Here is a 22,994-nt window from a genome sequence, read left to right as displayed (position 1 = left end):
TCATTTTCAATTAAAAATACGTTGTTGATTTGTAATTTAAAGATTTGATTACTATTAGTTTTGTTTTGTGTATCTTACTGGTGTCATTTTATTTATTTACTCTTTTTTTTTTTTTTTTTAAAAAAAGTAACCATGCCTTTTAAATTATACATCTTCCTTTTACCATTTTATCTCTTGTAATCTTTCATTTGGTTGGGACGGTTCTCATCCCACAATATTATTTGGGCATGGATCAAATTTGATCCGAGCATAGTCAATATAAATATATATATATCTCGATATATTTATAATTCAACATATACTATATTATAACCTGTATATATATATTGTACTATATATATGTGTAAATATATAATAGTTACGTGATATATATTTGATCCGATTAATTCAGCACCATATTAACTTAGCCGGATCAACACAGATTCCGCTGCTCAATAATTTTAGATTATCTTAATCTCTAGAATTTTCCGCTACCCAATTATTTTAGTTTGTGTTAATATCTAGAATTTGATCATTTGGAAAATTAAATGAACTGTTTACTTATATTCAAAATTTTATTATTTAAAAAAAAACACAAACAAACAAACTCCAAAATTATTGTTGACAGAAATATCCTCCCACCACTTTTAATTTCAAAATTTCGAAAACAAAATTTATTTGCCACGTGTGGATGCAAACAATACAACCGCCGGCATAGCTCCACTCCACAAATGCTGACGTGGTCCCCACACGCGTGTCCTATTCTCCCCTAACCTATCCTCAAATTTATTTATTTTAATTATTTTAATTATTTTTAAAAAATAAGGGAAAGAAGGAAGGGCTACCAAACAACTCTTCCTTCCTTCCTTCCTTTCTCCTTCTTCATCAATCCGTCAATTTCGCCAATTTTCCTCTCTTGCATCCTCGATTGGTGCTCAATCTCCTCCCCAATTCCACAACCCCTCCCAACGCTGTCTCTGTTCAACCAGGGATCTCAAATTTCGCCGCAGGATTCCCAAACCAATTTTTTTCTAGGGTTTTTGCGGTCCTCAATTTTGGTTGATTGTTTTCTGGCTTTTTTAGGTTTGTTGCTGTATCGTCGAATTCTGGTCTGGGGGTTTTGATTCCGCGGTTCGAGAGGGGCGAAAGGATGAGTTTTCAGGATCTTGAATCGGGTCGCGGGATGGGTTCGCGGAGGGGGTACGCGAATGGGAAGCAGGATCCCACCCAGGCCGTCGCTTCCGGAATATTCCAGATCAACACGGCCGTGTCTACGTTCCAGCGCCTTGTCAACACTCTCGGCACCCCTAAGGATACGCCGGAGCTTCGGGAAAAGCTGTTAGTTTTCTTTGTGTTATAATAATAATTATTGTTATTGTCCTCCTTGTGGTTTATAATTTTCCCATTTTTATAAATATTTGAGTGCACTTTAGTGGATTATGATTATGAATAGCGCAATCTTGCTATGCATTTGAAGGAAGTTTGGCATTTGTAAGCTAAATTAGATAGTGGATGATAATAGGAGAGCTGACACATTGCAATAATGGGCAGATGCTGATGTGTCTCAATTTTGAGTTCAAATTCTGGTCACTAATCTGTTAGAGAGCTGATGATGGAATTCTTAGGACACTGCATTGAATTGATGGTTCAAATGCAAAACATCACAAGCCATTGCATTGTAGGTGCAGCGGCAGGTTCTTTGTCGTCTATTGAAACAATGGCTCATTACAAGAAAAGCAATAGCCATTGTGCACGGCACATACATAGCTCTTACTCCTAAATTAAGGGCTGTTTTGTCATGGTGAGAGACCCTTTTTTTTTGTGCAAAAATTCATTGGCCTGTGTCCTATTATGAAAAGCATGAGATAGCCTAGAAGATAGCCTTGTTTCCATCGTGGAGGTTTGTATGCCCTCCATGTGTGCAAGCTGAAGCAATAACTGATAACACTTAGGCATCAATAATGCTAGCAGATCTGTCTGCAATAACCATTTAGGAGGATTCATAAAGGTGCGGTGGTGAGGATGCTTGAAAGGAGAAGATGATTGAGTGGTGGACCTTAACTCCAGTCATATTTTGCTGATTTCTGTTTCAAATGGGGGAGAGTGTGGACACCTCTTAGTAAGTGAATGTATTAGAGTAGGTGGGTATTTGTCTGGCTTGCAAATGGTTAGCCTTCCATGTGAATCGTAGTAGAACCTTTGTAAGAGATTTTTCTCTGCATAACCATCTTTTGTAGGTGGTCTATGCTGCTATGGCGATTTTGTAGCTTTAGAGCATATAGTAGCATTTGAAGTGGTAGATAAAGAGCTAGTTGCTGACAATACTGAACGTAGTTGAAGCATTAAGTACGGTTGTGACTGTAGACGCCAATTTGCTTCTATAAGCAGGCATTTTTTTCTTCTTTATGTTAGTTATAATATACAAAAACCTCCTGCAAAACTTATGGTGGTTATGCACAGGCATAAAACTCGATTGCATATTGGGCAGTTAGTGAAAGATACTTCAGCTAAACTCAAGCAAGCTAGTGAATCTGATCATCGGGGTGAAGTCAGTGTAAGTTCACTTCAATGTTTATTTGTTGATTTTGAAAATTTTCTATTTAAATTTTTTCTCACATTTGATCACCTGAGATTTGTCATTCATACAAACGTTGCCTGGGATTTTGGTTATCCAGCAAAAATGTTTTGCCGTTTATATTTGAAAACCAAGACTATTCTAGTGGACTGTATTTGTGATTTTAGTTACAAATTTATGAAGCAGATTACATGATGTTTGAACTCTACTTGTTATGCAGCTCAAACGTGATGGCTGACCATGATTTTCTCTCTGATTCATGCAGGCAAGTAAGAAAATTACGGATGCTAAACTTGCAAAAGATTTTCAAGCAGTTCTTAAGGAGTTTCAGAAGGCTCAACGGCTTGCTGCTGAGCGGGAGACAGCTTATGGTCCTGTTGCCCAAGCAGCTTCTGGGTAATATATTCTATACAACATTAAAAATTTCAGTTGTGGGAATTTTACCCACTCTGGTTTCCTATTGGCTAGGCTACATATATAAATTTATAAGAGGACAAAGTTGCTGAATAGTTGTTTGGTTTGTCTTTGGTTTTCGGTTCTGTACTTTCATTGTGTGAACATTGAGTGGTTATTGTCTTAGTTTATGTCTTTGTATCTTGTTATTGTTGATGCGGCATCAATATATCTTCTATATGATGAAGATTTGAGATGTGGTCATGTGGAATTTATTGATCTGTTGCTATCATAAAAAAATGTGTAGAAAGTAATTATACAAGTAAAAAACATACACACACACATGCGTGCATTTTATGGAGAGTAAGAAATGCGAATTAATAATTGTAATTGGATAAAGTAAAGAAAAACAACTTTCACCTTTTCAGGCAGTAGAAAACTGAAATGTGAGTTTCCTCTATCCATGCTGAGTGGTGAACCACTTTTATCGCTATTGTTAAATTGTGTCTGGAATGATCATCTTGTGGACTAATTTCTCCTGCAGTTACTCACCTGGTGATATGGAGCGAAATGGAGACAAAAACCCCGAACAACAAGCTCTTCTTATGGAAACGAAAAGGTACTAGAGTATGGTAATGCACCATGTGCGATTGTAGTAACTAATAGATAGCAATAAATACATTAAGCCAAATTTATTCTTTTAGCAACTGTAGCCTCCGTATTGTTTTGTTTAAATATGTCTACTGATGTTTCCGTGTTTGTGCTGCAGGCAGGAGGTTTTGCTGCTGGACAATGAGATTGCTTTCAACGAGGCCATCATAGAGGAAAGGGAGCAGGGAATACAAGAAATACAGCAACAAATTGGTGAAGTGAATGAGATTTTCAAGGACCTTGCTGTGCTTGTTCATGAGCAAGGAACTATGATCGGTAAGACAGTAACTTTTTCCTCTACAGATGATAAGACAATCCTCTTTACATCATTCTAACATGAATACCATCTGCCCCTACACAGATGATATTGGCTCGAATATTGAGGGTTCTCATGCTGCAACTGCTCAGGCAAAATCCCAACTCGTCAAAGCATCTAAAACCCAGAAGTCAAATTCTTCTTTGGTGAGTGGTTGGCGCATCTACTTCGCTTGTTTCAGATATTTTTATTTTTTTATTGGTTTGAAGAAAAAGGGGTTTATTCTGCCACGATGAAAATGAAGAATAAAATAACTAGGGGATAGGTCTCTTAGCACTACACAATCTAGAATTATATATATCGGGGGCTTTATAAAATGGTAATTTTGATGATTTATGATCTGATTGAATATTTGCACAGTAAATGTAATGTTTATGAGCACAAGTTGTGAATTCAGATTCCTCTCACTCAGACATCTCATATTCACCTTTCTCACTGCAGGCTTGCCTACTACTAGTGATCTTCGGGATCGTTCTTCTCATAGTGATAATAGTACTTGCTGCTTGAAAGCTTACCGTTGTGTGTTGATGTTCTTCGTGGTTTTTGAGGGCTTTAGCAATATCTGGTAGACAATGTGGTTCTTTGAAGCACGTTGCTTTTCGAATGAACTATGCGTCAATTTCATCGGGGCGGGGCGAGGCAAAATTACGTATGTGTTAAGGTGTATTCTATTGATTTCATCTTGTAAATACTGCATCCTGGTTTGGGTGTTAATGTTGTTGATTGTGGTGGAATGATTGTTTCTTCTTCAAGATTTCTATCTATCTACAAGTGTTATGTTCATTTCAATGTCCAAACTATATTTTTAATTCCTTTAACATTTCATACTCAGTTGTGTGAGATGGGATTCTCTTGTGTAGTTAGCTGTGTTCTGTAAATATTTTTAACAGTATGTTTTTTTTTTTTTTGTCGTATTTGTTTTATATTTTTGTAATAAAATAAAAATAACTAAAATATTTCGTACATTACATGCTATAGTACTAATTTTAAATAACTCAAAAACTAGTATATACTAAATTACAGTACATTCTTAAATTACTCAAAAACTAGTATATACTAAATTACAGTACATTCAACTAAATATTCCATTAAAAAATGTTTAATCGGAGCCGTTATAATAATGGTAGGGCCTATCGGAGAGATCCCCACCGTCCATCGGGCTGTAGAAATAAAATAAGAAACCCCAAAATGTTAAAAGGAAAATAATACTAATAAAAGTTTTTGAATTTGATCGTTCGGTTTGTATATTCCACACCACGCCGTCGCCGCTCCACCGCCGCCGCCTCAGCTTCCTTTTCCCGTCATTCGTCTCAATTCCCATACCCTTTTACTGTTAATTTCAAGTAGCAGATCGGTGAGTAGAAATTTATTTATTTTTTAAAGTTTTGTTCGGTGCGCTTGTTTGTGTGAGCTGATTCAAGTTTGTCTGTGTATGGTTTGTGGATGTAGAGTAGGTTCCAGATTTTACTGATTATGGTGAATTTTTTTGGTTTGTGATTTTCGATTTCATTTATAAGGTGCGGGTAATAGTTCTGATTTCAAGTGAATTGCGGGGATGGAGAATGATTTGGAAGAATTATTTATGCGGTTGTTTGGTTGCTAGAATCACTTGAAAATGAACCTGCTATGTTGTTGCTTTTCTTTGATTTGATTGCCATTAATTGCATTATCGAGACGAGTCTAGGGTTCACGTGAAGGCTAAAGCAAGATTCACATATACTAGGACCATTTATTAGCTTGTGACCTGAACTGAATGGTCATTTCTTCGCTTCCATACCCTTTTTGCTCAAAGGAGAAAGTTCAGTAGTACTATGCTACTAGGGAGATTGACATTGATGTTGAGTTGCTAGATAATTTAAGCGAATGCAATGAGCGGCGGGAGCTTGTCGGCAGCAGCGGGAGTGCCAGCAGCATCTTCTTCGACGGGCGACGATGACCATCATTTGCATCACGGCTTGGCGTTGGCGGCGGCAGATGTCAATTTACTCACCCTTCAAGATCGCAAGGATCAGGCCATGCTCGGTTTGTTACTCGCCAATTTTAAAATTTATAATTATTCCTCCTGCATCAATGCTCTTACATTTCCTGTCCTGTTAAACTTCCATGTGGTTTCATAATGCAAGTTTCAATCTCTGTACTTATCACTATAGAGTTGCCTGAATTAATGGAGTGAATGAGCTGACGAGGGAATAGGTTTTAGATGTTCACGGCATGAATTTGGGTCTGCATTCCTTGTTCATGTTAGAGATGAGCCATAGTATTGAGTAGAAGTGTAAAACTGTGTGCCTGGTTTGATCTACATCGAGAATGTTAGCTATTAGCAGCTCTAGGTAGATGATGACCAAGTGTTGCGTTGTTTCAGTCCACTATTAAGTTTTTATCAAGATTTCAAATGTAGTTATAAAACTCAAATGATTGAGTATGGTTTGATTAGCTCGACTCATTTATGCCTTCAAATCTTCATGTTCTTTTTTTGGTTTGGTGCATTCTCGTAGTGCCCGTGCCTCAAAATTCAATAATCAATTTTCATATATATATATTTTTTCCTTTTCTCATTATTGTATTATGCTCAACACTGTGATACACTTAATTCTTCGTGCTTGTGTCTTGATGCTTTTGGAAAAGGACAATGTGAAAGACGTGCGGTATTTTTGCAGCTCTGAAAGCTGATTCAATGGAGAAGCTCAATAAGGAGGTCAAGTCCCTGGATGAAGATAGCTGGATGTTTGATGGCCCACGATCCCGCTTTCACTTGATTTCAAAACCACGTAAGTTATTAAAATTATTGAATCTGATAATATTGTGATTCAAACATCCACATTAGTAGTTCTTTTCTGAGATCCAACGATCATTTTCGCTATGAAATCCCCCTTGTTTTATTTTTTAGATGTGAAATCCCAGTGGTAACTGTTGTTGTAATTTCGGTATGATTTGGGTTCATAAAATAGGTGGTTGAAATACAATTGATTGTACATTCCAGTTTTATATTTTTGCTAATACAATCATATTTACAACGTGTATTTGATGGAGGAAATGAAGCCGAAATTTTGGAACGAAAGAGTACAATCAAGTAGTATTAATAAACACTTTTTTTTTTTTGGTTGCAATAGAAACGAACACCTAATCATGTCGTTTGATCAATTTACTTGGCGATCACGACCTTCATCGATGGTTTGAGCTGTGTAATCCTTCTAGTCTGAATATGCTTGTAACAAACTTGGATTATTGCAACAGGTGATCTTCCAGCACAGGAGTTCCGAAATGACAAATAGTCAGTACACAGCCTCACAAAAATAATGGTACAATCTCGATCACTTTTATCCATATTTTCTGGTCTGCTTGGTTACCTTAAACCTGTTTTCCGAGCTGCACAATCTCGGTTTCAGGTGTGTTCTTGGTTAAATTTTCATTTTTTGGGTCCATATGTGCATTGCCACACCTACAGTGTGTTTTCTAGATCGAAAATGCTTAAAATCAGTAGTAGAAACTGTATTTTGCTTATGCTCTTGCCTATATTACTGAATGCTTTCAAAATCGAAACGGTCCTTGATTAGGTACCGATATGCATTATTTTGTTGCTATTCGACATTGCGACATGAGCACTTTAGGATTGGCACTATTGTGCCGTCCGGTTGTTCTCGCGTCAAGTGTAGCAATACACGTCGCTTGAGGATTTATGTCGAACTATTTTGAATTACATTACATATGATCCTACTTTGTTTGGATGTTGGAAAGTTTATGCTAAATAAAATTTATATTTAATCAGTACGGTAACTGTCCCCGATAAATCAGTTTTAAAATTCTTATATGAGATGAAGGGTGAGTTGGAGGGTTGGAGGGGGCAACAATCATAGTTTCTATATGAATAAAAGAGCCTATCTAATCATGGGCAAAATATAAATAAGATAATTAACCATACACATGTCTTCTAATTTAAATAAGTAATGATGTCTTGTTATAAATATAAAAGAATTATATTTTTAATATAATATAAAAGATAAATATTTTTTCTGTTTCGGATAAACATTTTATGTTACTCTTAAACACGGAAATTAGGTAAAATAAAAAAAAAAAAAGGAAAAAAAATGAATAATTTTGTATGTACGCGAGGGAATACTGCTTATAGTTATGCATTATTGACTGAACATATAAACAAAAATATATTATAAAAATTAATTAAAATATGCCGTAATATAATTGCAATAAATTTAAAATATTTACTTTATATACAATATAACTTGGATAAACTTATACTTTTTTTATTTTAAAATTAATCTGATAATAAAACATTATAATCTTCTTATGAAATATTTTTGGACCCAAAAAAACAAAAGGACAAAAGACTAACAGATATAGTAGAAAATATTAAAAGGGAAAGTAGCGTCAATATGGTCGTATCATTAAAGCTCCATTAGCACACGTGTCTGTATTTGCTCGCCCCGTTAAAGTTCGTTGTTCGGCGTAACCGTACAGCCACTCTCCCTGTGGGTTGGGTTCCCAAAAACACTTCTTCCCCAAATCTTAGGGTTTAGTTTACTTCAATTCAATCACTCTGCCCAAATTCTGATGATCCAATCCAAAACCCCACTACATCAGGAATTTGTTGCACTTCTTGTAATCCGCGGCGTGTAATCAAATCGACCGAATCTTTGGTTACTTAAATGTAGTACTACTATTTAATCATGGAGGCGTCGTCTGCTTCTAGCGTTAATAGCGGCGGAGGCGAGGGCGGAGGGGCTGTCCCGCAGCCGGCTCCGATCCCGTCGGCGAATGCTCCGCCGCCGTTTCTGGTTAAGACTTATGATATGGTGGATGACCCCGCGTCTGACAAGATAGTGTCGTGGAGTCCCGCTAACAACAGCTTCATCGTGTGGGATTCAGCGGAGTTTGCTCGAGACTTGCTGCCCAAGTACTTCAAGCACAATAATTTCTCCAGCTTTGTTCGTCAGCTCAATACTTATGTATGTTGTTTATTCTCGGCTTATCTTTTTGACGCTTTCGTTACTGGTTTTTTGGTTCCTTACCATTTTAGGTATTTTTTGGGATGATGTTTACTTTGAATGTTGAGTGCTTGCTAGATAGTTATTAGGCTTTTTGTCTTTGAAATTGGAATTTTTGCTGTTATTTGTTGTTTGTTTATATTTAATTCTGAGAGCTGAGTTTTTGTTTGGTGATGTTGGCAATTTGATTGTTCTTATTTAGCTCGTAAGAAGAAGAGCTTGATTTTCCCTTAGTTCTGTAGGTTGAGGCTGAGGACGATATTAGCAATATATATATAAATATATATGTATATATTGTAGGATTTTGATTTTTTTGAGATTGGAGTCTAGTTCAGTTTTGGATGATTTAAGTTAGATCAGGATTTAGTCAAGGTTCCATCTTTTGTTGGTTCGATCTTATATGAAGCAGTGATGGTACTGTATTGGCAGGATCTCTCTACCTTTTAGATGTGGAAATTTTAAAATTTTGGAGTGATTTAGCATCTTTTGGAAACTGGTTATAGTGATGGCTTTCAGAAAAACATGTTCTGTTTGATTGAAGATAGGACTTGGATTTGGGTTTCTTTGCTTTTCATTTGTTGTTGTTGGTAAGGTTCAGTAGATTTATTATCATTTTGTTTCTACGAACCTGTTATGCATAGCTTTGTTTCTTCGAACCTGTTATGCAAAGCTCTAGTATAGTTACACCTGTAGTTTATCTTATCATTTCAAGCTTTCAGGAAGCAAGGAAAACTTGCATTATATTTCAGGTTGACTTTTCTGATTCCCTCTTTCAATTAAATGAGCCTAATATACCTGAACACCATGTTGACAAGCAATTACTGAAGTGAATGCTAATTAAAACTGCAGTTCTTTTCATCAAAATAAATCACCTTGTTAATTTAACTGATTTTTCGAATTACTGAAAATTTTTATCTACAAGGCCCTTCAAAATGATCCTTGTCGAATCTGTTAAGCCTGCAAAATATGCCTATTGAGTATGTCTAGTGTTTCTTTTCTACCTAATTTCCTTCCAGGTGTGCAACCTAAGTGAGTGAGGCCAAACTTGGCATCATAATGAAAGGATGCTTGTGTAGGTCTACTCTCATTAAGTAATTAATTTGATGTGTGATTGCCGTGTAGGGTTTCAGAAAAGTTGACCCAGATCGCTGGGAGTTTGCAAATGAGGGATTCCTGAGAGGGCAAAAGCATTTGCTTAAAAATATCAATCGTAGAAAGCCTGCTCAAGGACACTCACAGCAGCCACAGCAGCCAAATGGACAGGGTTCTGCAGTTGCATCATGTGTTGAGGTTGGGAAATTTGGGCTTGAAGAAGAAGTTGAGTGGCTTAAGAGGGACAAGAATGTGCTGATGCAGGAGCTTGTAAGGTTGAGGCAGCAGCAACAGACCACCGACAGTCAACTACAAGCAATGGTTCAACGCCTTCAAGGTATGGAACAACGTCAACAGCAGATGATGGCATTCTTGGCCAAGGCTGTGAACAGTCCTGGATTTCTTGCACAAATTATGCAGCAGCCAAATGATAGCAGTCGGCGTATAGCAGAAGGCAACAAGAAGCGGAGACTTACTCAAGATGGTTCTTCAGACGATGGAGCTGTCAGCCAACAAGATGGACAAATTATCAAGTACCAACCACTGATTAATGAGGCTGCGAAAGCTATGCTTAGGCAGATTATGAAAGTAGATTCTCCTTCAATACTAGAAACCTTCAGCAACTCTGATAGTTTCTTGATTGGTGATGGGTCATCAAATTCTCCAACATTGGACTGTGGGAGTTCTTCAAACCGTGTTACAGGAGTGACACTTCAAGAAGTATCCCCTGTATCTGGGCCATCGTTTGCCCCGTTAAGTTCTTCAATTAGTGTTGGTTCTACTGCAACAACGTCTGATATTCAATCACCATGCATTGGAGCACCTCCTGAAGCTGTGACTAATCAAGCTTTAGGAGGGAACCCTCTTATTGGCACTCAGGAAGCACCTTCTGTTAGCCTTCCATCAACAGAAGCTATGATACCGGAGCTCTCTCAAATGGTGCCCGAAACTAGTGCTGATATCCTGGGACCAGAAGTAAATGGTAGCCTTTTCATGGATCCTGCATCTTTGGCAGTGGGTGGCAAAATTCCATTCGACATGGGTGGTGGGATTCCCTCCGATTCTCATATGGAATGGGACGACACCTTACTGGATGAGATTCCAGAGCTTCCTGGAGTAAGCGATCCCTTCTGGGAGAAGTTCCTTCAGAGCTCATCTCCAGTTGAGACTGACTCCAGCACGATTGATGATCTTCAAGAGGGAATTGAAACACAGCAATCAGCAAATGGATGGGACAAGGCCCAGCATATGGTGCAGCTTACAGAGCAGATGGGGCTTCTTTCATCAGATGCCATACATAATAGATAAGTCAGGAAGAAAAATGAAATAAAGCCATTGAAGAATATGAGGTATGAATCTCAGTGTCTGGATATGACACAGCAGTTGGAGCTTTTTTAATTAGAAGTCAGGTTAGTTTACATTTATTAAGCGTATGATGTTTTTCCCCCGCATAATTCTAGTAATGTTGTAATCCTGATAAGTTTGTCTTGGTTGCCATCGCTGGTGGCCTAACTTTTATATTCAGAAGTTAATATGTTTTTCATCAGCCCTCTTTGCATATTCCTTCCACTGTTTTAATATTGTGGATGCTGTGAGTTTCCACATTGACATTCACACCATCTGAAGGTACAAACTTGTTTGCGATCACCCTTTGAGTCATGCTGCTGTTAATTAGCCTATTTGTCATGCTTTATAGCTATCCAAGTCGAAACTTTAGCATGTTATTATTTCTTTCCTGAGTTAATTGATGCTTGCATGAAACTTGTTGGGTGATTTTATGGCCTTTGAGAATATTTGAATGTTGTCAGGTTGAGGATAAGTATGTGGATGTTACATTGATTCTGATTTGAAATTGGTTGAAAAGCTGCTTTTAGATGCTTTTTCTTGCCGGACATAATTTTACAAACTTCACTTAGAGTTCACTGGATACGGGGAATTGATTCTTAGGTACCTTTATAAGTCTTTCATCTTTAAGTTCTGTTTGTGAAACATAAAAGACATTAATTTCAAAATATGCAAATATCTTCCATCCTTAAGAGATTCCTACAAAAAGACAAAAACCACAACTAAGAAGACATCTAAACTTTGCTGTTGCTGTCTTCACCTGAAGGCTCGGCGAGATCAACATCTCTGCCATTGTTGCCCATGCCTTTTATACTCCCAAAATTGCTCCAACTCTTGCTAGGATTGTGTCCTTTAATAAGATTAGTTTTTACATGTTCAGGCAACCTCAAAGTGAACCTATCTTCTACATTAATACTTACCGAATGCCCTGTTGAATTTGACCTAGAAAGCTTCTCTATCTTACTACATTGTTGAGAGTCATTGTGTTCTCCTTGTTTGTCACTCCCAGAAAGGGCAACCCGTTGCCCCTTCTCATCCACCCTCGTTCTATCCTCCTCATCGTGATCCCTAATTGTGATGCTGACTTCCTCGTTGTCATTGTTGTTGTTGCCCTGGTTATGATTGATTTCTTGCACCGTTCTTGAGGGTGATTTTGTAGGCGACTCCCCTGTGCAGTCGAGCTTCCTCCGGCAGACAGGGCATGTGTTGTGAGTCTCCAACCAGAGGTCAACACATTGTTGATGGAAAACATGGTAACATGTTGTCAGGAGCCGGAGGACATCGCTCTCGTCGAACTCAACCAGGCAGATGGCGCACTCAAGGCCATATTTCTCCTTCCAGTAATCCTTGATGCTCGAGTAGACGAATGTCGGGAAGGATTCTACTATTTTTGGGTCAAGCCCTCTTCTCCCTGCCACTGCAGCCTGCGTGGGCCGGCGAGGCCGGATATGGAAACTGATAAGGGCATTGTCCAGGAGACATCGACAATAGTATATGGAGAAGAATCCCACGCAGAAAAGTAGGAGGAGGATGATCGTGAGGATGATGGCTAGCGGTGGGTATGTAAATTGCGGCGGCCCTATTCTTGGCGTCACCGGCGGCAGCGGAGAAGATTGGGTGGATCTGTCTGACATTGCAGTCCCTGAAGAAGGTAAAAAGAAAAAGTTTTATATAGGGTAAGGTGCCAACAGGAGGTAATGTTGGCCAAAGAAGGTTTTCTTGAGAGCATTAACAAGATTGAAACTTGTTTGTGTTTTTGGGTGTCTGAAGAATGTGTTGTCTTTTCCGTTTAAAATTTTATTTTAATTTGAATTTTGGTTGGGAGTTGAAGATTGCACAGAACTTAGGTGTCTTGTTGGGGTGAGAAAATGAAGGGGAAACATTGGTTAAGTGTGTGATATACCCCACAAAGTAGGGCGAGGGTGAGAGTATATTCCAACAGAAATTTTAATTTAATTTAATTTAATATTTATTTGTTTGTTTTTATTACATTACATGGGAGTCATTTTTAGTAGTTTATCTAAGTTTGGCTTGGCAATGATGTCTTTCTAGTGTTAGTGTGACATTATGGGATGTATTTATGATACTCTAGCTGATATTAGGTTATTTTTCACTTATAAAAGTAGTATAAATTTCAATAATGGTAGTTATACATTAGGGGTGTGCTTTCTTGCAATTTTTTTAATGAATATACTATAAAATGTAGTTGGTATAATATTTTAAATAGATATAAATTTAAAGTGTTATATTTTGAATAAAACTAAATATTACATTATATTATATATAATTATTATTATCCTTCTTGTCTTTGCATCACAAGTATTACTTATAGATACATTTCATATATTTGTAAATGTTATATTTATTTATCTTTTTACTTCAAAATAGTAAAATCGTCGAAACTTACAACTATGATTATGATAATAAAATAATAAGTATGACAAAAAGAGAGAGCCAAAGTGAATAGATGAAGGAATCAATTCATGCACAGATAAGAAGGATATTCACGTGGCCATCACATGAGGCCATCAATGATGCCTATTTCCAAGGTAACTCTTTCTGTTCACTATGATGGCTTCGGAATGGAGATTTCTTTTAAATATTAGTATTAGGTTATAATACATTGAAAAAACATAAAAATAAATACAAATTTTGGATTTATTGAAAAATGTGTTGATGATTTATACTTTATAAATATATTTTATTATATTGTGCTGAGATCAATGTTAGTGTAGTAAATTAATATTTATATTTTGATTTCTACTCATATTTGAAATACTATTAACACGATGAACAAGATTCATCCAATATGCTAAATTACTAAGAACCTATAATAATAAAATAAATATTTTTTTAACTATTCAATTTATAATTTAAAAATTCATCTGATAAAATTCGAAGCTCTGTCTTTTACTTATATTACTATTTCATACATCATAGAAAAAATCTTAAATTAAAAGATTGATCGAGCACACCCCGTTATTTAACATGGAGGATTGATGGAATAGAATTTTCAAACGGTGACGGAGACGTCCGTCAAAAAGCTTTTGCCCATAATGCCCACGTGGCTCGACGGCGCCGCGGTTTCCCCGTGACGTTGTCGGCTGGCTCTGGCTCACCGTTTTCACGCCGTCGTGGCCAGTCACGTGCGCACCATGCCACGTGGGGCGTAGTTACCACTCTAACCTGACTCCTTTTTCCCCCCCCCCCTCTCTCTCTCTCTCTCTCTCTCTCTATATGTATGTATATATACACTCATTGACTTCGAATTCAGCTCAAACTTAAAAATATGGAGTCTCTCCCATTCCGAACCGGCTCCGGTTCGATTCCGGTCCAGACGCCATCGTCGCCCCCGGTTCGCCGCTCCTCCTTCTCGTTCCAAGATCCGACCGCCGCCGCCGAGAGGAGCGGCGCCTCCTTCCCAAGGATCCTTTCCCAGATGTCTCGGCGGAGCATCCGGCGGACCTCGTCGGAGCCCGATCTCATCCACACCTCGGCGCGGCGGAGCAGCATCGGCGGCGCTACCCTGGGATCACGATCCTTCACGGTGCCGCGCGTAATCGAAGACGAAGACGAAGACGCCGCCGCCGCCGCCGCCGGAGGAACGAACAACAACAACAACCACCGCCAGCAAGGAAATCGAAGCGGCGGCGGCGGCGGCGGCGGAGATGATCGGCGGAGTCTAGGCGAGTACTACCGGAAAATGGTGAGGGCGGATCCGACGAACTGTCTGTTGCTGAGAAACTACGGACAGTACCTTGAGGAGGTGGAGAAGGACGCGGCCATGGCGGCGGAGTTTTATGAGAGGGCGATCTTGTCGGGGCCCCCCGACGGTGACCTTCTCTGTCTCTACGCCAAGCTGACGTGGCAGACCCTGAGGGACCGGACCCGAGCCTCCTTTTACTTCAATCAGGCCCTCCAAGCCTCCCCTAACGACAGGTATATATATACATATAGATATGCATAACAGTTTAATTTAATTATAGATATTAAAATAATATATATATTGATGAAGAAATTAATTGATTAAATTTAGAATGGGTGTGGTGGTTAATTTTACAGTACAATATTGGGATCGTATGCACATTTCATGTGGGAAGCTGAAGAAGATGACGAAGAAGAAGAGAAAGAAGATGTTGTAGCCATTCCAGCAATGGTACAAGCTTTTTAACACTCATTTCCTGTATATATACATAACACGAACATATATGCTTTTGTAAGTTTTGGTAAAATAATTATTAAATATAATACTCTATTTTGTGTATTTACTGGAAATAACATAGTTGTATTAAAAATAAAAAAGAAGAAAGTCTATATACCTAAAAAAAAAAATGAAAAAAATGAAAAATGAAAAAAAAAAATTCCATCGTGTATATTATATTTTTCTGCCATTGCATAATATTTATGGTCACTTGTATTGATGCATTGGGTTTACTCATGCCAATTATTAAACCATTAAAATATACTATCAAGCAATTCTTTAAATTTTGACAAAATAATTTTAAAATATACCCGACGCTTCGGTCACCTGTCACACATGGTTTACCTAGTGTGACTTTTCCGTCGGGCCTGGTTTACAGGGTATTAGATTCGGTCGGGGGTTAACCCAGTGCGCACTTTCGGATAATGGCTGCGGATTCTCACATCATAAAAAATAAAAAAGAAAAAAGAGGAACAATTATTTTACACCATATCAATTTGATGCAATATAAACTTAAAGTCATGAATTAATGGACTTTATTGATGTAGATATAAATCTAAAGTAAACAAGGTGTTACTATATACTATCGGGCGTATACACATATATATTTTTTCTTGATTCTTTTTATGGTATAAATTTACATTTTTTTTGTCAAAATATTAAGGGCAATGGTCATTTTTATTTACCATTCCGCCGATGAAGATGCTCGCCTAACTCTTGAATTCGTTCCGGTTGCGGTTCAATTAGCCTCTCGTCGAGCATTTCTTTTTGCTACTCATTTAATCAATTTCCATCTATCTCATTTCAATATTCCAAAAAATTTTAAATTATAAAGCTAATTTCCTGATGATAAAATTATAATATCCTTCGTCCATCCATGTAAAAGTATATATTTTGTCAGTTTTTATCGTTTTTAGTCCATTCCATAATAATAATATATATAATTTTTTGCTAAAATACAAAACAATTTTTTTTTTTATCTGACAATATAAAAAAAAAAAGTAAATATAAAATTGAATGAAAAATAGATTATAAATTCAAAAATAATAAATTAAACATTTAGAAGATATTAAAAATTGGGCCAAAATAGATTGGGCCGTAGTGTGACTATTATTTATTGTCACAAATATTTCATCCAATGCTAAAAAGATTCATTTAACCCTAATGAATATATTTTTATGACTATTTAGCATATCAACTTTCTTAAAATAACACATGTGGTAACATCAAACAATATATGCAATGAAGCTTTTGTTTCTAATGATGAGTTGTAGAAGACTAAATTCAAACTTTAAAATTTTAAATATCTTGGAGTCCATTTTCTAAGGAATATTACTCCCTCTGTCCTATATTTATATATCCATTTGCTTTTTACACAGAATTTTAGAAATATTAGTATTGTATAATATAAAGGTAATGACATTTGTGTAATATATTATAAATTGGAAGGATATTTGTAATGTTAGGTAGATAGTACAATTACTAAAAAAGAAAATGGATACTTTGTTATGGGACGGACGAAAATTAGATAGATTGTTAAGGGACAGAAGGAGGGAGTATTTTGTTTCTTTAAATAAGAAAATATTGTCAATATTTTCCTCTCTATATGTTCTTTTGTTTGTGTGTGTGTGATTTTTTAAGAAATATCTAAAAAATGTGTTTGATATTGCTTGGTTTTTATGATTTTATTGTATTTCAGTTTTGATAGTAAAAAGTGATTGGAATTGTGCTTTAAATGAAAAATATATATATATATTAGAATTAGATCTGCAGTATTTATTTTTATTTTTAAAAAATTAATAACTTTAATAGTAGTATAGAATAAATATAAATAAACACAAATAAACAAACCTTCAATTGGAAGGCCACATGCTTTATATAATGTGTCCAACTTGGAATTTTGTTTTTCTAAAGTACCAAAATTGATGACAATAAAATGAGGCCAACACCACCCCCCACATTAAAAAGTTAATAAAATTGGACTTGAAGGGTGAACTTGAAATGTAAATTCGTAATTGTGAGATAATAAATTCAAAAATTTTCGATGATTCTTGATCTTGCCTGTTAATCTAATTTGTATGCTATTAGGTTCAATAAAAAAATTACCTAAAACGCAATTAAAGAGTAATAGTTGTAGATTTATATGTCATAAAAATATTTGATTCAATCACTCAATCTACCTGTAAACAATTTAGATTTTTTTTTTTTTTTTTTCATGTTGATATCTCTGAAATCAATTTATTCATTTTTGAGTAATTGTGGTCACCCTAAATATATATATTTTTAAAATACTCTTATTTCTTACCTATTATTGCAAATAGAGTTATTAACATAATTTATTTACTTTTGATAACATGAGAACTGCAGTCGCTACTCAACAAGTACGCTCTGATAAATTTTCGATCAAATCTAATAGTCTGCAAAATATGTCTAATAAGACAAGTCACACTAGGCGAGTGAAACAAAGAAGCAAAAATATAAATATAAAATATTAATATTTAAAATTTATGTAAAAACCATAAATAAATATATTGATACCATGGAGAGAGGAAGTATTCCAAATTACAAATAAAGAAATTTAATTTAAAATTTAAAAAATCATTTTGAAAAATATGATTACTATTTTACATACCACTTAAATTGTAGTATTTGTTTATGTGCTCTAGTTACTAAAATGATAGAGAGGGTAAGTTACATAACTAAAAATTAATTTTTCCTATTTTAACTTTGTTGTGAGATATTTTATTTGTTAGTTTTAATTTTTTTAAGTAAAATATCAATTGCATTTAATGTTATAAATAAAAAATTTTCCATTTCATTTAATGTTACTTTTTACCAATTTTCCAATCTTCTTTTAGAACTTTAAAATTTTAAACTATATAGCCTTACAATTATTGGAATACTAAACTAAATTTAATTTCCATTTCATTAAAATATCACACATTTTTATAGTGGGATATAAATCAAACTAAATTAAGTTCACAATCTCTATAAATCTTACTCCCTTGTGTCCAATTTTTCATTTATTCTGTCACTTTTCTTTTATAGAAAAAAATTATACACTTCAATCTCATTTTAAAATTTAAATTTTAATGAGACTAATTAGTTATTTTAATCTTAATCCAAAATTATTTTTATTATACGATAACTATTTTTACTAATAATATTTTTAATTATTTACTAATTATAATTTCTAAATTCCGTATTTACAGTAAAATGAGATACGATAGCCAGGGACTGAAGGAGTATATAAAAAAAAGATTGATGTTATAATTATAATATATACAAATGCACATATATATATATATTTTAAATACATATCACAACAAAGAAGTTTGAAACAATTAACATGAAAATTATTATTTAATCAAAGTATAGTTAAACAACTGTTCTTCTTGAGAAATGAAATGAATTAATGGACAATATAGATATTGTTGAATATTGTTCCACATTGTTAAATGCGTGGAAACTCCCCTATTATACTGATCACTGCACCTATCACCAATTAGTTTTAGATTGGATGTCCGGATCCCTTCTTTACAAATATATACATATATATATATATATATATATAAAATGCATGGACAAAGAGGTGGGCAGAAGTCCATGTGATAACCAGATGGACATGTATTTGATAATTGAAGAAGAACAAAGGACCCCTTTTAACATAGAGAAGATACAAATAATAATAATAATAATAATAATAATTTAATTTCATGTAACATCTGTCCTTTTGCTACATACAAATATGTAATTAATTATCGTTGCCAAATATGCCAAAACACTAAGTTATGTGTCGCTCTCCTGTCTTCTTTTCTCTTCTCGTCTCATCACTAAATAAACAATCAATCTAATTGTAATAGTAATTAAAGAAGACGATAATATTTAACAACAAATGTAAGTTAATCTAATAAATTTGTGCAAGACCTAATAATGATAATCATAGAACAACAAGGCATGAATTATGTATATATTCGACGAGGAACAAATGAATAAAAATGTAAATCAGACATAAGAAACTTTGAGTGAATTTATTTGGATATGGGTGTGTTGTATTTGAGTCTTGAATCTGAATTTTGGATAGTAAAAAAATTTAAATTAAAATAATTTTATATAAATAGATGTTAATATAATATTTTAAATATAATATAATAAATAAAACTCGCTAATATTGATTTCATTCTTGAAGAGTCTTGAACTCAATTTCCTAAAATCAACTCCATTTGATGAGTAATTAAATTATTATTGTCACCACTATCATTACATCAATATATATATATATATATGTGGATGCTGCTGGTCATTATCATCTCATCACCTAGCTATATGTATATATGTATGTATATATGGGAGAGGTAGGAAGGTATTTCTGACATATATATGGATGGATATGATAGATAGGTTGGTCCAAAAGGGGTCCCTTAATTAAGACATTCCCTCTTCTCCAAATAACTCTACAGTTACTTGATTACTTCCATCTCCACTCTACATCTACATCTACATCGATTGCCTTTAGATATGTTTCGAAATTCTTTTAGAGTTAATAATTTTGGGCTGATTTAGAAATAGTAATTTGATACTCTAATATTGAATAGAGTTTAAATTGATCAATTAAACTATTCATGTCAGCACATTGCTCTTTTTAAATTTTTTAAAGAATTTTAGGGTTAAATGTAACTCTAAGGACGGATGACCTAGTCGATGATCCTAGCTACAACATGTCTCGCTTGCGGAGAGAACAAGAAAATGGAAAGTAATTTTTTAGAAGTTTGTTTTAGATTTTTTTTTTTTTTGTTTAAATAATGATTTCAATGGATTTATATAAGAGAAGATGATTAGTTGTATAGTGAAAAAGATTGCAGAAAACAAAAAAATAAAAACATTATTATTATTTTTTTAATCTACTAAAATAAATAAAAAACAAAAAGGATACAAATTGCATTGGAACGTATGAAATATGTGAAAATAAAAGTAAACTAAAATACAAATAAATATCACTGCCCATAATACTATACTATTTTTCAGCAATCATACAAAAAAATATATATATAAAATTATAAATAAAAAACAAATACACTCTCAGACTCAAAATCGAAATGCTCGTCGCTACAAAAAGAAAAAATAAAAAATAAAAAATTGCACAATGAATCATTGGAATTATTTCATTTTGTTTGAATAACCTGATTATCACAAATTTGAAATAATAATAATAATAATAATAATAATAATAGAACATTTTAGGGACATGGGAGTTGCAACATTTAGTACATATATATGATATACACTGTTGGAGTCACGAGTGTATATATATATATATATATTATATTTATTTATTTATTTTCTCATAATATATATATATATATATATATATATATGATATCTTATCATGTTAACTGGTGGGTTCCAATCTTCATCAATACAATCATTGAGAATAACTATTTGTTTTGGTACTCGACCTTCACTCAATGAGACTAAGATTTTATTCGAAATATATATAGATATATATATATATATATACACACACATACATATTCCAATTAAAAATTTATATTTCATCCATCATTAATCAATAAAATCAATGTAACAAAAAATCGGCTCGACAAAGTGAATAATGTATACACTCCATTTAATTCACTTACATATCGAAATAAGTCTTTGCCCTATTTACCAAAATTTTTCTCTCTAAAAGATTTCATGTTCAAAACCTAAATTTTATTTAAAATCGTATTGAAAATTTATTTATTTTTTTATTCAATATTTATTTTCTATAGATTTTTTTTTTTTTATATCATTTAAACAAAAAAATACACAAAATACAACCTTAAACATTTATTATTATTTTATTATTATAAGTCGAATAAGGGACAATTAATTAGGGTTTGATTAATTGAAAGTGGGCCTAATTAGCTTATTATGATTAATGGGTCTACTACCATGTTATTGGGTTTGAAATATTACTTAGACGTATTTACGAAAGGGTCAACTTTTAAATATTTAAGGTAGAAAAAGAAAATAATATGTAATTGTTGTTTGAAATTGATTTACACTAATATACTTCCTAAGTAATAATAGTATTTTAATTATAGTGAGTAGTTAAAAGTAGTGTAATGACATTTTTGCCTTTATTTTTTGTGTAAAAGTAATGATGTGATGTAAAGTAAGGGTATTTGTGGAAAAAAGTAGCGTATTTAATGAAATGTAAACTTTGTAACTGGACGTCCCAAAATAGAAACATATAAATTTTGTAAGTGGACGGATGGAGTATTTGATTTGAGTTTTTTTTTTTTAATTTAAATATTATTTTAATGTAATAATTTATGAGAAAAAATAATATATTTTTATTGAAAACTGTGTCAGGTGAATAATATTGATTTTAGTTTAAAATGGTAAAAGAACAAACTCTTATTTCAATCTTACTGATATTTTAACCTTACCAAGTATTTAATATTTTTTGCATATTATTTATGAAATATCTTTTTCAATATAAAGAAAGATGGCTAAACTTATTTTTTACTCTCGTAATTATATCATTTTAATCCTCCAATGGGAACTTGTAGCAAATTAGTTCCACAAGTGAATTTTTTTTGCAATTTTAGTCTTTCGGCGCACCCATGTAGCTCGTCGGAGGACACGAGTCCACCAGATATCGTTGACTTGACGGATACGTAGATTTTTCAAAAAAAAAATTAACTTTCAAATTTTATAAAAAAGACAAAATAAATAAATTAAAAATTTTAAAATATATATTTTTTTTAAAAAAAAGTCTACATGTCCGCGGGTGTCACGTAGGAATCTCTGCCGTGAAATTTTTTTACTTATGAAACTATTTTTAAACATGATCATCTTAAAGTTCTAAAATGATAAAGTATGTTAAATGCGAGACTAAAAAACAGTTTACCAACATATGAATTTTTCCATAAACAGGTAATTGCACTCTTTAATCATACGATATCGGGACAAGAATTTAATTCTAGCTTCATAATATAATGACTTTCAATTTTCGTTATATATACACTGAGCAACTACTTTGAGAGTTGAACTTTAATTTTGAAATAAAATTATTTTTAATGTAATATAAAAAATTAAATATAAATATTTGATTTAATATTTTTAGATATATATATATATATATTTTGAGTAATAAAAATCCGTACTCAAAACTTACATCAAACACAGCCTAAAGTTGATGTAAAAAAAAATCATATACAGCTTATATATTTCGTACACATTTTTTTCCCCCATATATAAATATATATATTCAGATAATTTTAATACTCAAATTTAAAATTTAACTGTGCAACTAAAAAAATTGAAATTTACAGAGATTCACAAGGACAGTCTTTTGTTTCAAAAGAGAAATAATTTATTAAAGTTTGGCAATACATGAAAATGGTAATAAAATTAATAATCAAACAGCAGGGAACAAAATTTCAAATCAATTTG

The 22,994-nt window shown here is 33.7% G+C and overlaps 5 protein-coding genes across 6 annotated transcripts; 4 read left to right on the top strand and 1 right to left on the bottom strand.

The window, feature by feature from the left end:
- Positions 1-791: 791 nt before the first annotated feature.
- Positions 792-4,697, top strand: LOC127243621 (syntaxin-22-like). Its single transcript, XM_051263726.1, has 7 exons — positions 792-1,317; positions 2,440-2,533; positions 2,820-2,950; positions 3,492-3,566; positions 3,717-3,874; positions 3,960-4,060; positions 4,356-4,697. Exons 1-7 carry the CDS (start codon positions 1,130-1,132, stop codon positions 4,419-4,421), a joined length of 813 nt encoding a protein of 270 aa, XP_051119683.1. The 5' UTR covers positions 792-1,129; the 3' UTR covers positions 4,422-4,697.
- Positions 4,698-5,101: 404 nt separating this feature from the next.
- On the top strand, positions 5,102-8,007 carry LOC127243623 (protein SAMBA). Its single transcript, XM_051263729.1, has 4 exons — positions 5,102-5,268; positions 5,765-5,936; positions 6,572-6,682; positions 7,149-8,007. The coding sequence occupies exons 2-4, from the start codon at positions 5,783-5,785 to the stop codon at positions 7,184-7,186; spliced, it is 303 nt and encodes a 100-aa protein (XP_051119686.1). The 5' UTR covers positions 5,102-5,268; positions 5,765-5,782; the 3' UTR covers positions 7,187-8,007.
- A 334-nt stretch (positions 8,008-8,341) lies between these two features.
- On the top strand, positions 8,342-11,552 carry LOC127243620 (heat shock factor protein HSF8-like). The gene is made up of 2 exons (XM_051263725.1): positions 8,342-8,875; positions 10,037-11,552. The coding sequence occupies exons 1-2, from the start codon at positions 8,597-8,599 to the stop codon at positions 11,312-11,314; spliced, it is 1,557 nt and encodes a 518-aa protein (XP_051119682.1). The 5' UTR covers positions 8,342-8,596; the 3' UTR covers positions 11,315-11,552.
- A 134-nt stretch (positions 11,553-11,686) lies between these two features.
- On the top strand, positions 11,687-15,628 carry LOC127243622 (uncharacterized). 2 transcript variants are annotated; one of them, XM_051263727.1, is made up of 3 exons: positions 11,687-13,001; positions 14,625-15,289; positions 15,413-15,628. In XM_051263727.1, exons 2-3 carry the CDS (start codon positions 14,640-14,642, stop codon positions 15,519-15,521), a joined length of 759 nt encoding a protein of 252 aa, XP_051119684.1. In that variant the 5' UTR covers positions 11,687-13,001; positions 14,625-14,639; the 3' UTR covers positions 15,522-15,628. The 2 variants fall into 2 exon arrangements, with proteins under 2 accessions (XP_051119684.1, XP_051119685.1); XM_051263728.1 differs by lacking the exon at positions 11,687-13,001 and having other exon boundaries at positions 14,400-15,289; positions 15,387-15,628.
- Positions 12,085-12,984, bottom strand: LOC127243566 (RING-H2 finger protein ATL29-like). The gene has a single exon (XM_051263652.1). The coding sequence runs from the start codon at positions 12,982-12,984 to the stop codon at positions 12,085-12,087; it is 900 nt and encodes a 299-aa protein (XP_051119609.1).
- Positions 15,629-22,994: the final 7,366 nt, after the last annotated feature.

Source organism: Andrographis paniculata, unplaced genomic scaffold, assembly GCF_009805555.1.
Source record: "Andrographis paniculata isolate CXL003 unplaced genomic scaffold, ASM980555v1 Contig95END, whole genome shotgun sequence".
NCBI lineage: Eukaryota > Viridiplantae > Streptophyta > Magnoliopsida > Lamiales > Acanthaceae > Andrographis > Andrographis paniculata.
The sequence above is the reverse complement of the archived record's forward strand: the minus strand, read 5'-3'. Positions and strand labels throughout refer to the sequence as shown.